Source organism: Oncorhynchus gorbuscha, linkage group LG09 (genome assembly GCF_021184085.1).
Source record: "Oncorhynchus gorbuscha isolate QuinsamMale2020 ecotype Even-year linkage group LG09, OgorEven_v1.0, whole genome shotgun sequence".
NCBI lineage: Eukaryota > Metazoa > Chordata > Actinopteri > Salmoniformes > Salmonidae > Oncorhynchus > Oncorhynchus gorbuscha.
Window position 1 is genome coordinate 61,773,020 of NC_060181.1, and position 17,468 is coordinate 61,790,487.

The 17,468-nt window shown below is 41.1% G+C and overlaps 1 protein-coding gene across 1 annotated transcript in view; it reads right to left on the reverse strand.

Moving 5' to 3' along the window:
• Positions 1-182: 182 nt before the first annotated feature.
• The window catches only part of hs6st3b (heparan sulfate 6-O-sulfotransferase 3b), a 112,107-nt gene continuing 94,821 nt past the window's right edge, over positions 183-17,468 (reverse strand). The window contains exon 2 of the mRNA XM_046363050.1: positions 183-4,031. Within this exon, the coding sequence (XP_046219006.1) occupies positions 3,302-4,031 (730 nt within the window). The 3' untranslated portion in view covers positions 183-3,301. The remainder of the gene's footprint in view (positions 4,032-17,468) is intronic.

The window sequence follows — 17,468 nt, forward strand, 5'->3', positions numbered from 1 at the left end:
ATGAAAGAGACTGATGATTGTACAGTGCATATACCTGTATATATAAACTGCTATTTCTGGACCAGAACATTCTGAATGATTCTCCCTTGTTCCCTTATTTCTCCCTTAGTAATAATCTCACTATAGCAACAGGAAAGGAACTTGAATATTTCCTTTAACAAGTAGTGTTCTTCTCAATGGTCCTCTCCTTTCTGCCTAATTTTCGTGTTTTACAATGCATATAATATATCTCATTGAAATGTAATCCTCAGGAGACAGACACACACATGAAGTGAAACACATCCATTTTATACCACACTTCATTGTGATGCATGATTATGAAAATATTGGTGGAGAAAATACAGGCCAACATCTTGCAAACACAACCAATGCTATTCATTCACGTAAACAAGTTTAATTTCGACAGTGCATGACCTACTGATGAAGATAGATGTTGGACGCCTGGTCACCTGACTGGGACTGTGTTTATCTGGGCTGTTTGCTAATGCGGACGAAGCTAGTGCTTGTATTGCATTTTAAAGGTCAAGACCTCATGAATGTGGTTAAATGTCGTTGAATAACCTTCCAAATGTCTATGGCTTCATACCAATGATTCCAGGCAGAAAAGGGTCATGTTTGTTCAATGCATTTATTTCTAATATCTGAAGTAGTATTCACCCAGCCTTGCAGACCTGACAAGAACATTGCTGATAAAGTATAACACATCAAATGGCATCAAGACTGTCCTTTTCATACACAACAATTCGAACAGGAACATACAGATACATAAATGTAGAAAGTTCTCCCTCGTGTGATGGTATTATAACCTTTTTCCTTTTAGACAAACTCCCTTGTTTGCAATAAATAAATGCAAGATTACCTGTTTTTCAAAGATGTGCACTTAAGTTGAGTGGCAGTTGAAGTTCATTCAAATCACTCTTTCACAACATGGCATTTCACAGGGCTGTGGGGATGGCAGTACAATATCTAGTGTGACATTCTCTTTTTAGGCTTGATTTCACCGCTATATTTACACTGAGGTCTGATAAGGATAATAGGTTTGAAATATTCATTTCAGACTTTTCAGACTTTGCGTCAATATACACATCACACTACCGTAAATTTGAGCAGATAACAACTGCATGAATATAAGCTGTTTTTTCATCAGGGAGATTGCTTCACAGCACATTCCACCCCCCCCCCCAAAAAAATAATTGGTGGTTGGTTTGAAAATGCTGGGGCAATGTATAAACATGGTGCGTTGGCTCACTGAAATTGCAGGCAAACTTGTGATCAATATACAATAATGGTACGCACGCACACACACTCCAATAGTTGTATAGCTTGAACAATTACTTATAACAAAAACAAAAAACAGTTTCCTGCAAACAGATGCTGCATATTCCTGAATGAAAAATCATTTTCAATAGAGCTTTTCCATTTAGCAGGTTTTCTAGTCCAAGAGCAGGCCTAATCTGGATTAGGGATACCAACCCAAACTGTGATAATGGTTACTATTACATTACAGTCAATCAACTAACTGGATACAAACTTACTTAAACAACAAAAACTTCCACTCATCGGTTAAGGTTAATGCACCAAAGCTGTGCTCAGTGATCAGACAGACCAACATCTTCTGAAAAAATCAAGTAAACACAGGATAAATGTGAAAATGAAAGCAGCAGCAAATTCATATTTTTATTTAAAAAAATATTGTCATTGGAGAGTTGAAATGTTCATAACAGAACAACAGATCAGAATAGCAAATCCATTATTTAATCTAACATGACATCATCATCACAGTAAGTAATTCAACCATAACAATTAGATGAATCTCGTTTGATACTTTCAAGTTTGTTTAATGTTCATTCAGAAGTTACCTGTGTTTTGAGAGGGACAATCAGACATGAAACTAGATGTGGTACATTTCATCTCCTTCCTACTACAGGAAACTACTGTATTCTGCTACCGTGTCATCTCAGGCTGTTATTCTGGTAGCATTAGAACCCCCCTCACAGCCCACAAAGCCGTTGGCGTGGGCTCCACAAACATGTTAAACCACGGAGTGTGACGGGGTGAGCACGAGGGCCGAATGCTGATCACCTCATTGACAGTCAGTCCACACACCAACCACACTGACCTGGCTCCTCAGTCCTCACCTAGAGCATTTACCTACTGGTTATCTTTACCTTCTGGAGAAGACTACTTACACAATCCAAGCTTAACATTTTTGAAAAATCTTCCTTGAGGAGTTCTTTCCATTTGTAATGTGAAAGCTGAATGTGTTAAGTCTGGTCAGGGCAGAATAGAAATCAGGCGGGTTTTCTTCAGGGTAATCCTCTCTTTGTGAGTTTATGATTGACTTCACATTCCAACACACAGATAGTGGATGAACAGAAACAGCAGTTCCTCTGAGTTGAAACTTGAACGGTGTTGCATGTAGACAAACGCTACTGAATATTGCACCCGAGAAAACATTTTTGCACCATAATCAAAACATCTGACATTATCTTGACTGACTACAACTACACTATATTTGTTTGAGGGAAATGTAAATATAATTGAAACTGCCATGATAAAATGAAACTAAATACATTATCTTATTTCTGAGAAGTTGTCAATTTGCAAGGTCCCGTTAAGAAAACAGTAGCTACGTAAACAAAGACAAATATTTTCTAAGTCGGCGTACTTTTGGCTCTCATCATTTCTTTTGGAATTAACTCTCCATCCTCAAAACGTCTCTCAGATATAATATGGACTGGACACATGACATGCGAGAATCAGCACATTTATATTGTTTTCTGTTGAACTACTATATTCCTGCCAGTCGCAACAAAAAAAACACTGATTGATATCCACCCCTTGACATTGAGTCCCAATAAAAATGTATTTGCTAGCAGCGTCTTTTGATTGTGTCTTCTTTAAGCTTAATTTACTGCCTTTAAAGAGTTATCATAATCTACATGATAATAAATAACCATGACTAAGAGGCAGGAAAGCAAAGGAGCAGCAAAACAATTCATTACAAATAAATACATTAAACCATCCATTTGAAGATTTAAGACACCAAAGGGCACTCCAAGGCAGAGCTTCTGTGAAACTGACTCACAGACTTGGCAGTTTCATAACCAGAAAGAAACTTTAGCAGAGCGCTAGGATCACACTGAAGCTGAGAAAGAGATAAAGATAGAGATAGTAGACAGAAAAAGATAGAGCGATAGAGAGAGATGGACAGAGGCAGAGAGAGAAAGAGTACCATGTGAGATGATTCTGGAGGTGATCACCAGTGACCTCTCTCTGTGTGCGTGGCCAGGATAACACCTCACCAGCGGGCCACCTGGCTGGTGTAGTCTTCAGTGGTCGTGGCCAGGTCGCCTCCGCCCCCGTACCCCCGGCGTCTGGGGAGTGAGGCCCTGCTCTGCTCCCTCTGCTCCCGAAGCCATCGGCGCTCCTCACGCCTCTTCAATCGCTCCGCCTGGTGCTCGCGCTGGCGGGTGTATTGGAAGCGCTGGAGGAACAGGTCCTTGGCATACTCGTACAGCTGCACGTCCAGATAGTTGAGCTCCTCGATGCGACGGCGCACAGCCTCGCTCAGGTCCACGTTGGCGGCGCGCGTGCTGTTGATCTGAGTGAAGGCGGCGATGAAGCGCAGGCTGAACGTCCGCTCAAACAGGTACTGCGTCTTGCGCTGGAACTCTGTCAGTCCGTAGAAAGCCATGTTCTTCAGGTTGTTCATGGCACTGCCCAGCAGGATGTGGTTGCGATCGCTCTCGTTCATGGAGGACAGGTTGTAGCAGCCTACCAGGTTGAGGTCGGCCAGCATGCGCACCTGTCGGTTGTTGGCCAGGTTGGACGGACAGTCCATGAACTCGGTTAGGGTGACGCCCGACCAGTCGTCCCCGCTGTAGCAGGTGGGCAGTTCGTCCTGTGTGGGCGAGCGCCCGTCACACATGTGCAGGGAGGTCTTCCAGGTGGCACCTCGCTGCACGTGCTTCCACTCGCTCAGGTAGCGGGAGACGGGGTCACGCAGCATGGTTATGTAGTAGAAGTCCCTGCAGCCAAAACAAACACAGTCAGAGAGCTACGAACACATCAACATCACACAGGCCCACGCAGCATTGTACTGACAGATGGTGACTTTTTTGACTGGGTATCGCACTTCAAGGTTGGACGCTAATTACCAAACTGAAACTTTAGAGAGATTATCAGGTCTTTTTCCCTATTGTCCTTGAACACATAAGTGATTTATCGTGTCAATGGTAGGGGAATATCAACAGAGTTATGGGTGTTTTTACAACTCACCTGAGGTTGTACTATTTGATCATGAGCATGTCTAGTCATCAGAAATAACCTGAAGCAAAAACCTAGTTGACCAATGATGGATATAAAACCTATCAGATCCATTCCTCAATGTTCTGAATTATCGGAATGAGGAGAAAGTGTTTTTGACAGAAGTCTTTTGCAGTCCTAATCAAGTGCTTTACCCATCAGTTGTCTACCAAACGAAGCTCTATGTTTTAGAGGAGAAATTCCAGTAGCACTTTGGAGAGGAGAGCTGTTAAATGAAAAATATTATTTGTATACACATCACTGCCTCTCCTACAGAGAGGGACTATCTCCTCAATCATTGTAAGCCTAGGGACAGCCACTGAACATAAAAAAAAATTCAATTAATCAGTTTCCTGCAGTGCCAACTTAAGGACATTCAAAGGAGAGGAGCTCAGTACAGGCTACAGTAAAATTGGAGAATGTGCTGGAAAAATGCATAGCAGTAAGCAATGTAGTACAGAGTGAAAACATTGTCAAAAAGATGTTGAGAACATACTCTGCAACCTACTCAATAAAAATGTATGTAGGCAGTAGGAATCATAATAAAACGATATGTAGGCAGTCAAAATCATATACAGTACTACAATTCCACGATACCTAGTTAAATAAAGGTAAAAACTTTTTTTTTTAAATACACGAGCTCCAAATGGCAAAACATACATTCAAAAGTTTAGACACACCAACTCATTACCAGGTTTTTCTTTATTTGTACTACTTTATATAATGTAGAATAATAGAGAAGACATCAAAACTATGAAATAACACATATGGAATCATGTAGTAACCAAAAAAAGTGTTAAAAAAATGTAAATATATTTGAGACTCTAACAAGTAGCCACCCTTTGCCTTGATGACAGCTTTCTACACTCTTAGCATTCTCTCAACCAACTTCACGAGGAATGCTTTTACAACAGTCTTCAAGTTCCCACATATGCTGAGCACTTTTTGGCTGCTTTTCCATCTCATTTGGGTTGAGGTCAGGTGATTATGGAGACCAGGTTATCTAATGCCACACTCCATCACTCTCTCCATCACTCTCCTTGGTCAAATAGCCTTTACACAGCCTGGAGGTGTGTTTTGTGTCATGGTCCTGTTAAAAAAACCAAATGATAGTCCCAGATGGGACTAACCAGATGGGATGGTGTATCACTGCAGACTGCTGTGGTAGACATGCTGGTTAAGTGTGCCTTGAATTCTAAATAAATCATAAAGCACCCTAACACCATCACACCTCCTCCTCCATGCTTCACGATGGGAACCATCCATTCACCTACTCTGTGTCTCACAAAGACACGGCAGTTGGAACCCAAAATCTCAAATTTGGACTCATCAGACCAAAGGACAGATTTCCACTGGTCTAATGTCCATTGCTCGTGTTTCTTGGCCCAAACAAGTCTCTTCCTATTATTGGTGTCCCTTTGACCATGAATTTGACCATGAAGGCCTGATTCACATTGACTCCTCTGAACAGTTGATGTTGAAATGTGTCTGTTACTTGAATTCTGTGAAGCATTTATTTGGGCTGCAATTTCTGAGGCTGGTAACTCGAATGAACTAATCCTCTGCAGCAGAGGTAACTCTGTGTCTTCCTTTCCTATTGCGGTCCCAATGAGAGCGAGTTTCATAACAGCGCTTGATGGTTTTTGTGACTGCACTTGAAGAAACTTTAAAAGTTCTTGAAATTTTCCAAATTGACTGACCTTCATTTCTCTTTGCTTATTTGAGCTGTTCTCGCCGTAATATGGACTTGGTCTTTTGCCAAGTAGGGCTATCTTCTGTATACCACCCCTACCTTGTCTCAACACAACTGAATGGCTCAAACGCATTAAAAATGAAAGAAATTCCACAAATTAACTTAACAAGGTACACCTGTTAATTGAAATGCATTCCAGGTGACTACCTCACGAGGCTGGTTGACAGAATGCCAAGAGCGTGTAAAGCTGTCATCAAGGAAAAGTGTGGCTACATTTAAGAATCTCAAATAGAAAATATATTTGGATTTGTTTAACACTTTTTTGGTTACTACATGATTCCATTTGTGTTATTTCATAGTTTGTATGTCTTCACTATTATTCTACATTATATAAAATAGTAAAAATAAAGAAAAACCTGGTAATGAGTAGGTGTGTCTAAACTTTTGACTGGTACTGTATGAATGAAATAGTCAAAATAAATAAATACACCTTTGAAGAGAGACCTGATATAATGTTTTCTTCACTTTACATTGCAAAGAGGGCTGTCTATTTACAAAAACTCCACAGCTGCTCTATCAACACAAGGCTTTCTGACAACTTCAAAGGAAAAACATCACACTCCCAAACTCCAGGTCGGTATGTCAAGGCAGCCTGAGGTACAGAGCAGTGAAGGGCTGGGGCAGGTGTTGGCTGGGCAGGCCTCCCCTAAGGTGATGTCCTCTGAGTGCCAGTGAATATTTAATGGGGCCGCATTCGGATATGACCCGGGAGAGCAGACTGGCCGGATAAAGTGGGATGTGCCGCTGAGACTTCACACTGATTCCAAAGCTGCTCGGCTTTTCAGGTCCTCCACACACACACACACACACGCACGCAAGCGCGCACACACACACACACACACACACACACACACACACACACACACACACACACACACACACACACACACACACACACACACACACACACACACACACACACACACACACACACACACACACACACACACACACACACACACACACACACGCACGCACAGGTAAACAGACGTATGCACATGCAGGGTTGTACGTACGCAGGTATACACGCATGCACACACTCATGGCCCAGTTTTTTAACCAATGGTACAGTCTCGTGTAGTCATGGTTTTAGGTATTCTGAGGAGGATGTCCTGTTCCTTGTATTCTACAACAAATTATATTTCTCCTTTGTCAGTTCTGTAAAATCTGCACTTGAAAAATAAGAGTGCTGCGATTATGACACTGTCATGACCATCGTCACAGTCTGAAAGGATACACCACAAAGTAACATTCAAGAATCTAGAAATATTTGTTGACTGTCTACACTTAACTGATTGTGTGTCACTGATCTAGACACAATACCTCATAATGCCAAAGTAGAATTTTGTTTTTACATTATTATTATTATTATTATTTATTTATTTATTTTTATTTTTTTTACAAATGAACAACATATGAAAAGCTGAATGTATTGAGTCAATAAGTATTCGACCCCTTTGTTATGGCAAGCCTAAATAAGTACAGGAGTAAAAATGTGCTTAAACAAGTCACATAAGAAGTTGCATGGACTCACTCTGAGTGCAATAATAGTGGCTAACATGATTTCGGAATGACTACCCCATCTCTGTACCCCACACATACAATTATCTGTAAGGTCCCTCAGTCGAAAAGTGAATTTCAAGCACAGATTCAACCACAAAGACCAGGGAGGTTTCCCTGTGGTTCACAAAGAAGGGCACCTATTAGTAGATGGGTGAAAATAAAAAAGCAAGACACTGAATATTTATTTGAGCATGGTGAAATGATCAATTACACTTTGGATGGTGTAGCAATAGACCCAGTCACTATAGGAGAAAACTGAGGATGGATCAACAACATTGTAGATACTCCACAATACTAACCTATATGACAAAGAGATAAGAAGGAAGCCTGTACAGAATAAAAATATTCCAGAACATACATCCTGTTTGCAATAAGGCACTAAAGTAAAACTGCAAAATAAATGTGGTAAAGTAATTACCTCCTGAATACAAAGTGTTATGTTTGGGGAAAGTCCATCACAACACTTAACTAAGTACCACTCTTCATATTTTCAACCATGGTGGTGGCTGCATCATGTTATGGGTATGCTTGTCTTGGGCAAGGACTAGGGAGTTATATAGGATAATAAATAAATGTAATAGAGCTAAGCACAGGCAAAATTATAGAGGAAAAATGATTTCAGTCTGCTTTCCAACAGACACTAGGAGACAAATTCAACTTCCAGCAGGACAAAAACCAAACACACAAGGACAAATATACACTGGAGTTGCTTACCAAGGCAACATTGAATGTTCCTGAGTGGCCTCGTTACAGTTTTTACTTAAATCGGCTTGAAAAATCAATGGCATGACTTGAAAATGGCTGTCTGGCAACGATCAACCCCCAACTTGACAGAAGTTGAAGAATTTTAAAAAGAATAATAGGCATATATTGTACAATCCAGGTATGCAAAGCTCTTAGAAACTTACCCCAAAACATTAACAGCTGTAATTGTTGCCAACAGTGATTCTAACATGTATTCACTCAGGGGGTTGAATACTTATCTAACCAAGATATATGAGTGTTTCATTTTGAATAATATATTTTTTTAAACATATAATTTGTCTTCCACTTTGACATTACAGAGTATTGTGTGTGGATCATTCACAAAAAAAAGGACAATTAAATACATTTTAAAGCCACTTTGTAACACAACAAAATGTGTAAAAATTCAAGGGGTGTGAATACTTTCTGAAGGCACTGCATATATTAAGACTCCCTGAATATTAGCAACATAGAACAGCAATATTTATGCCTGTTTTTCTGTGTCACCAGGCAACACATGGCATCTTCACAGTAATAGCATATTATTATTAAATGACACTAATGTACGTAATACAAAAACTTGTTTGTTCCTTATGCATCAATTACTTAACAGCAATGACACGATCAATCATGATTACCATGATTATCACTAAATCAAATATTGTTGGGAAATGGTTTCAGAGAGTATACCCTAACACTCCAATCACCCCCATATGATGTAACGATGTGCCATGGCGTCAGTATGTATGGGTGCACGAGAGTGCAGTGTAGTGAGTGGGTGGTGAGCAGAGTAGAGCACCCTCTCTCTCTCTCTCCCGCCCGTGGTGAGTTGGCAGTGTGTCTCAGGCAGTAAGCTGTGATTAGAGCCCCGCTGGCAGCAGCTGTATCCTGGCTCTTCTCTTCATACTGGAGTGGATCGCCCAGCTCCGGCTACAGCCGACAGACACATCCTCATTAGCCTGTATCAGGGACACAAACACATGCAGCAAGTGTTGCCTGAGCACGCCAGCACGCTCAAAGGTCATCCGTGTGCACCATCAGTGTCACGGTGCATCGGCATCAAAGTATCGAGAGAGAAAGGAGACTGGCCCTGCACGCCACAGAAGGACTTTAGACAGGGGGGTGAGTCGGCCCAGCGAGCTACCGCCCATCGTCCTGTTTTAATAATCATTTCACATAGCCGTTATCCGCAATCACAAGTGGAGCTGGCAGTTGCTATCTTGAATCTTCAGAGATAATAATTGGAGCTTGTTCATATGCTGATGATTTCTCCCTGTTGATTTGTTTACGCGTGATTGGGTAAACAGAAAATGATTAAAGGTCATAAAACATTTTTTTAAATTTGGCGTCGTTCCATAAAGCCCCCAGGATGCAGACAGAGACACATCCTGTGCCAAGAATTTCCAGCCCACTTAAAGTGTTTAAGTTGAGAGGCCTGCTGAACCCCAGTTAATCATGGATCAATAATGGATGTGAAGCATATTGCATCTCAGTCAGCTCCAGAATGCCTACCTCTAAGAAGCTGCAGCAAGACCCAACTGGAGCGGAGACTAACGACAGGTCATTAACATGGAAGAGGACTATAAGAGCATGTGAATTCCAATAAGGCTGAGAGGAAGGAATGCGGCTCTGGATGTTTATGGATGTTTAAACTTTTATAGAAACTGTGCACTATGCACATGAGGAAGACATCATATTTACGGACTCTGATGAATATCTGATTAAAATGTCTGATTTATCTGTCTACTATAACTTCAAGTCCAATCACTATGAACACAATATGCTCCAATTTCTGCTATCGCAATCGAGAATTTGAGAGATTAGAGAGTTATTTACTGGCAAGCAATAGTGGCTTTACAGTAGCTGAGGACCTACCAACACAGTACCTCTCTCTTTTAGGATTTCTTCCTAAACCAAGCTGGATAAAAGCAGTATGAAGGACATCAGCCTCTCCGAAAGACTGGCACAGCACCACAGGAAGAGTGACAGAGACTTGCCCCTTCTTCCTCCATCTCAACCTCCTCTCCCATCTCTCCACACAGGGACCCATCTGTGCAGACGGTAAACTACTATTCATCCAAGCTAGTGTCAGCTCAACAGCCAACTGGCTTTTAATTGCCTGTAATTAACCTCAACGACATGATGGCAGCCCGCAGCCCCTCCATGATGGCATGCTACTAAAAAAGAAAGTATACATTTAGCCCAAGATACATGGTCTTCACTGAAGGTGAGGGAATTGGCTTCACAAGTCAACCAACTTTACAAGCATTTCGCAATAACATCTGCTAAACACGTGTATGTGACCAATAAAATTGGATTGGATTTGGAACGGGAATCTGTGAAGTCTGGGCAGAAACTTGTAGCAGATGCCTGCAGGTAGAACCAAACTACAGATCTGTCTGCTAACTGTGCAGAACTTTGCTATAAACTGCTCTGCTACTAAATGTCTACCACTGTGTGCCTGCAAATATGTAAGGCAAACCTTGTCCAGAAACTTCAGCACCAAAGCTGACTGATCTCGTGTCAGGGAGAACTATGGAGTGGTGTTTGAAGAAATTGCCTCTGATATCTTTCCCTTGAGGTTCTCCCTCAATCTGTTCACTTGCTATTGTGCCATGTCTGGTTTACAGTTGCTTTAGAAAAGCTTTGATCGCTTTGTTTGCTAGCTCGATGTGGTCTGCTGGAATTAGATAGGGGATGTGTAGTGTATGCTGAGACAAACTTTATGTTCGGCGGCTGATTAGACTTGCTCGACACCTATTTGTGCCCTGCATCATGCAACAGAAATGAATATGCAACAAATTCCAGTGGACTGCGCTTGAGGGGCGCGCTGCGTTTCATCTTGGACCTGGCAAAAACCTCAAACCTACTGCTCCCTCCGTCTAAAGCTTGCTGATCAGACCACTGAGGTATAATAAGGATCAGACGATGCTTTTCAGGAGCCTCAGAAGTTCACAGTCTGCCCAGCAGGGTTACAAGGGTCAAATAACTCTCTGTGCTGATACCTTTTATTCAAAGGTCTCCGTTTATTAAAGAGATGTATCACAGAGAAAATGATAAAGCTTGACAAAAGCAAGCATGAACTAGTCTGTGCTTTAAATCATGTGAAAATATTCATATTTGTCTGTCCCCCTAGACATAATTTTTTAAAAGCATTATATCCGACCTTCAATATGCATCGCAGGTCATGCTTTTGGGACAGACACTTCCAGTGACTCGTTTAACATCCATGTTGTCGTGTCTTTGGCATCATTAAACTGAAGATGAATCTTTATCAAATAACTCTCTGTAATTATTATTAGGCGATTAAACTGATTAATCATGTAACTGTAATTAACTAGGGGGCACCAAGGAAAATATTCAGATGACAAAGTTATAATTTTCCTAATATAACTTTCAGATATTTTAATATTTGATCCTTTAGTCTTCTGATTAATGACGTATTCTTTACCTCACGTTAGTCTCATTCCAAACGTCGTAAATTGTTGGTTATCTGCACAAACCCAGTCTTCACTATGAGTCATCCATACATCAATTGTCTTAAAATAATTGATTTACTAACTAAGTAATTCACATAAATGCATAACAAACAGTGGATAGTTACAAGGAAATGATAAAGGAGTTTCCCTAGTGGGATAAACCGGCATCGCAGCTTGGTGTACAAAAGGGAAGTGGGGGTTCGACTGAGATAAGGAAACACACAGTTGATAATTATAACAATTGAAATGCTAATCCTTTGCACATGAACGCTCACTCATTCGGGAACAATTGCAATCAATATATATATTTACGCTCAGTGTGTCGTCGGGATCTCTGTTGAAAAGTTTGTTTCTGTTGGAGAGTTTGTCCGCTCTCTCTCTCTCTCTGTCGTGGTTAGAATAGATAGTTCAGAGAGACATTCATTCATGTCGTTATAGGATAGATGTTTTGGCGGTTGTCGGTCTTTGCGTTCAATGATACCGAATTCCTAGCTGCAGACTAGTAATTAATATCAAAGACTTGTTCTTATTCTGTCGGTATCGATAGTCTAAGAGTTTAACCACGTGGTATGGTTAAAAGATTCCGCCATCTACTCAAACCTTAAGCTCGGTCTCCTCTCAAACCTTGGCCCTCTCGTTATCGAGGTAAGCTAGTCTCAATCTTAGTCCTCTCATAATTGAGAGAAACATGGTCTGTTGAGAAATTCTCAAGGTGGGGGTTTTATTCGGAAGAGCAGAAAGGGCTGTCCCTGGACACCAGACCATAACCGTGCTCATGGGCGGTCCTCTGATTTATTTAAACTCCAAAGGGAATTGGAGTTTCCTTCATTAAACAGTCCAAAATCACATTACACAATATGTAATTGTATTTGTATGTTTCTATGTTTTGGTTGGTCAGGGTGTGAGCTGGGTGGGCATTCTATGTTACATGTCTAGTTTGTCTAGTTCTATGTTTGGCCTGATATGGTTCTCAATCAGAGACAGGTGTTCGTCATTGTCTCTGATTGGGAACCATATTTAGGTAGCCTGTTTGGTGTTGGGTTTTGTGGGTAATTGTCCTTGTTACTGTCTCTGTGTTACTTTGCACCAGTATTAGGCTGTTTCGGTTTTCATGGTACGTTTATTGTTTTTGTATTTCATTCGTGTTTACTTTGTTTCATTAAACATGGATCGCAATAGCTACGCTGCATTTTGGTCTGACTCTACTTCACCTTAAGAGAACCGTTACACTCACTCATTCATCTTATACAATAATTAGATGTAAGCCTCATATCTGAGGCTAGTGTATAAACAGCGTTATGGTAATGTGGTCGTATTGACTCCCATGAGTTTCACAAAATTGTACCAAATGGACCAGTTCGTAGCTGGATTCTTCACTGATCTTTTATACCTTCTCCAGAACATAAATGTTGTTTGGACCTCAAGTTCTGTGAGGTGGAAGAAATTCCTTTGTTCTCTCTATGAAAACTCACTCTCTCTCTATACTGTGGCCATGAGGAGATAATCTCCTCCGGGAATTTACAACCTGAGGTTGCAGCAGCCTGAGTGTAGGAGACAGAGAGAGGGGGATGTTGCTCGCTGTACCTAAAGAGTGCAACGTCATGACAAAGTCATTGGAGCAGGAGTGTCTGTGTAAACTTGGCTTATTATGCAAGTGTCATTGTCAGTATCCTGTCAATAAATCGCCTTAATGAGTTTGACTTTACTCAAACCAATCCAGTACATGTCCACAGAGCAAGCACTGTATTATAGTTAGAGGTGACCGTTTCCATTCCCAGTCCTTTGTCAATATACAAGAAGACTGTCCAATGACAAGGGTTTCACCTGAGGAGATGTTCTTCCTGTAGATTTACACCTCACTTGACTCCTGGCCTTTCCTTAGCTCTCCACTCTGCTTCTCCTCCATGGCCTACAGACATCAGCGCTCCCTCAGGATTCCCAACCTTTCAGTGCTCTAAAGGTTGTCAGATTAATCACGCTTCCGATTCCAGTCGTCAGTCTCTTCCACCACCTCCTTCACTCTACCCCCTCTATCTCTCTCTTTCCCTCTCCCTGTGTTTTGCTCTCTCCTCTCTCTCATACTGATATTAACAACTGTGGAGCTTCTGTTCATACATTTTAGTGTTAGATCTGGTTGTTTAAAAATATTAAATTGCAGTGAAAAAAAAGTCTCTGTATGTAGCCTAGTGTTGACAAAAAAAGAAGCAAAACTCCAGCAGACGGTTTGATTTAAAGGGGACAAACTAATTTAGTCTGCTACTGTATGCCTGCCTCACCCGAGATTGCAGCTCGCTATATCTGAAATCGCTATAAGGGAGAATGTGATCCAGTGCAAGCTGTTTCAGGAGAGGAGAAATCAATTCCTAATAAAGAAACTGAGCTGACGGTTTGGGACGGTGTATTAGTTCTATCACACTGCCCGTAGAGAGACGATTATTTACTCTACTTCATTACTCATATTAGCAAGTTTGATTAAAAAAACAGTCACTCATTTGGGTTTCATACACCTGAATCAACAACCCAATGAAATGCAGAAGTGAAGGAGATACTTGTCAAAGAAGAAATCCTTGGCTATTATTCTCCTCAGTGAATTGCCACTTAACAAAGTAATGCGGACATAAGGTTCCGCATGCAGCCAGTCAGGTCCAACATTAGTGGCACCCTTGACAAATATGAACAAAATAGACTGTATAAAACAAATAACACAAGTACTGAGCTATACTCTATGCTCCAACAAAAATTGGGAAATTATATTATTTTATACTAATACAATTGTCTAATAGTGTTTTTGGTGTTTTTTTTTACCCAATACATGACTGGGGGGTTATACATATGGAGCATACTAATTCAGTTGCTCAGAGAAATAGATTTTGTTAAAAAAGTAATTGCCAAGGCAGCAGCTACTCTTCCAGGGGTCCAAACGCATTAAGGCACTTACATTACATATAAAACAAAAGATAAAACAATACATCATATAACATTATTACACCACTACATAATTACAATACAACATGTATAATACCACCCTACAACAATATGTGTGTGTAGAGTGCGTGTGCCTGCGCTTGTGTGTGTATGCGTGTGTCTGTACCTGTGTGTGTGTGTGTCTTTTCAGAGTCTCCGCTGTTCCATAAGGTGTATTTTGACCTGTTTTTTAAAATGTGATTCTACTGCTTGTATCAGTTGCCTGATGTGGAATAGAGTTCCATGTAGTCATGGCTCTATGTAGTACTGTGCGCCTCCCATAGTCTGTTCGGGACTTTGGGACTGTGAAGAGACCTCTGGTGGCATGTCTTGTGGGTTATGCATGGCTGTCCCGAGCTGTGTGCTAGTAGTTTAAAACAAACAGATCGGTACATTCAGCATGTCAACACTTCTTACAAAAACAAGTAGTGATGAAGTCAATCTCTCTTCCACTTTGAGCCATGACAGATTGCATGCATATCATTAATGTCCCTCTTTGTGGCACCTGACCACCCTACTGAACGGTCGTCTAGGTGCGACAAAACTAGGGCCTGTGGGACCTGCCTTGTTGACAGTGTTGTTAAGGCAGAGCAGCGCTTTATTATGAACAGACTTCTCCCCATCTTACCTACTGATGTATCAATATGTTTTGACCATGACAGTTTACAATCCAGGGTTACTCCAAGCAGTTTAAGTCACCTCAATTTGCTCAGTTTCCACATTATTCATTACAAGAATAAACTACGGTTTAGTGAATGATTTGTCCCAAATACAAAGCTTTTTAAAAATATATATATTTAGGACTAACTTACTCCTTGCCACCCATTCTGAAACTAACTACAGCTCTTCGTTAACGATAACGACACTGAGCCTTTTTCTAAAATGTTTTATGAGATTGGAGAACATAATGTTAGGGATCTTTGAACATTCCTCCATAGAGAGATCTTACAGATCCCATGTCTGTGCTTATGTTCTGCCTGCCCTCTTCAATTCAAATGACAAGCTTTCAATGGGGTCCAAGCCCAGAGACTGAGGGTCAATGCAAAATGTTGACTTTGTTGTCAATGAACCGTTTATTTGTGGATTTTCATTTGTGCTTGGGGTTATTGTCTTGCTGGAAGATCCACTTGCGGCCAAGTGTTTGGCTAAACCAGGTGTTTTGACTAAAATGTCCTGGTACTGTGTAAAGATCATGATGTCGTTGACTTGAACAAGGGCCCCAGGACTAGTGGAAGCAAAATAGTTCCATAACGTCAAAGATTCACCAACATATTTTACAGTAGGTATGGGGTTCATTTCTGCAAATGCATCATAATTTAGACTCCAAACCCACCACTGGTGTGTGGCCAAAGAGCTTTGTTTTCATGTCATCTGACTGTAGCACCGGTTCCAATCCAAGTTCCAATGTCATTTAGCAAACTCCCGGTTTATATTCGTTGGATGACATGAAAATAGACCCCTTTGGCCAAGCACACCAGTGGTGGGTTTGGAGTCTAAATTATGATGCTTTTGCAGAAATGAACCCCATACCTACTGTAAAATATGGTGGTGGATCTTTAATGTTAAGGGTCTATTTTGCTTCCACTGGTCCTGGGGCCCTTGTTAAGCCTATCAGTCCTGAGAGCCCAGCAAAAATGGTGTTTTCATTTATCTGCATGACCAGCTCTCATGAACTATGCCCAATACCAGGAACTTTTTGCAAAGAAACCTGGTTACCTCTGTCAGGAGGCTGAAACTTGGCAGCAAGTGCATCCTTCAGTATGACAATAACCCCAAGCTCACAATCCAAATCCATTGGCGACAACATCAACATTTTGCAATAGCCATCTTAGTCTCCGGACTTAAACCTCATCGAAAACCTGTGGTTTGAATTGAAGAGGGCAGTCCATAAGCTGATATCAAGGATCTGGAAAGATTATGTATGGAGGAATGTTCCAAGATCCCTCCCAATGTGTTCTCCAATCTCATAAAACATTTTTGAAAAAGGCCATGTCATTATCCTCACAAGGGGAAGGTGCTGTGGTACTGAAAATGGCTGCCAATCATTTTGACCCCTATCTTTTAGCGATTAGTTTTTATTACTTGTTAAACAAAATATCTTTCTCTGAGCAATTGTATTAGTATGACAAAAAATATAATTGTTCATTTGGTTGTTCATGCAATATATTTTGTTTTACTTATTTTATACAGCCTTTTTCGCTAATCTTTATCAAGATTATCAATCATTTGAGACCTGATTGTATCTAGTATCCCTTAGACAGGCTACACTACCATTAAGCTACAATACTGCATTATTCTCCTCGTCTACCCCTGACCGTCAGGCTCACCTGCTGTGCTCTCCTGTCAATAGAGGGTTTCTGTGCTCCCTATCCCCACAGCATCAGCCTCAGTTACTTCACTACCCCCTGACATGATCTGAGTAGCATGTATCTGAGTACCAGATCATGTCAGGCCTTAGCCAGGCAACAGCATGACATTATGGAGATAGGGGTATGCCACTAGTGCCGCCCCAGGCTAAACTGCTGCTTCGCTCAGCCTTAAGAGCACTCATCCTCCTCGGCCTGCAAACAACATTCTAAACGCGCTGGTGCTCAGCAACATAGAGTCTTGGTACCAACTCAACGTCTTTCGATATACATAGAAAAAGCAGGGCAATG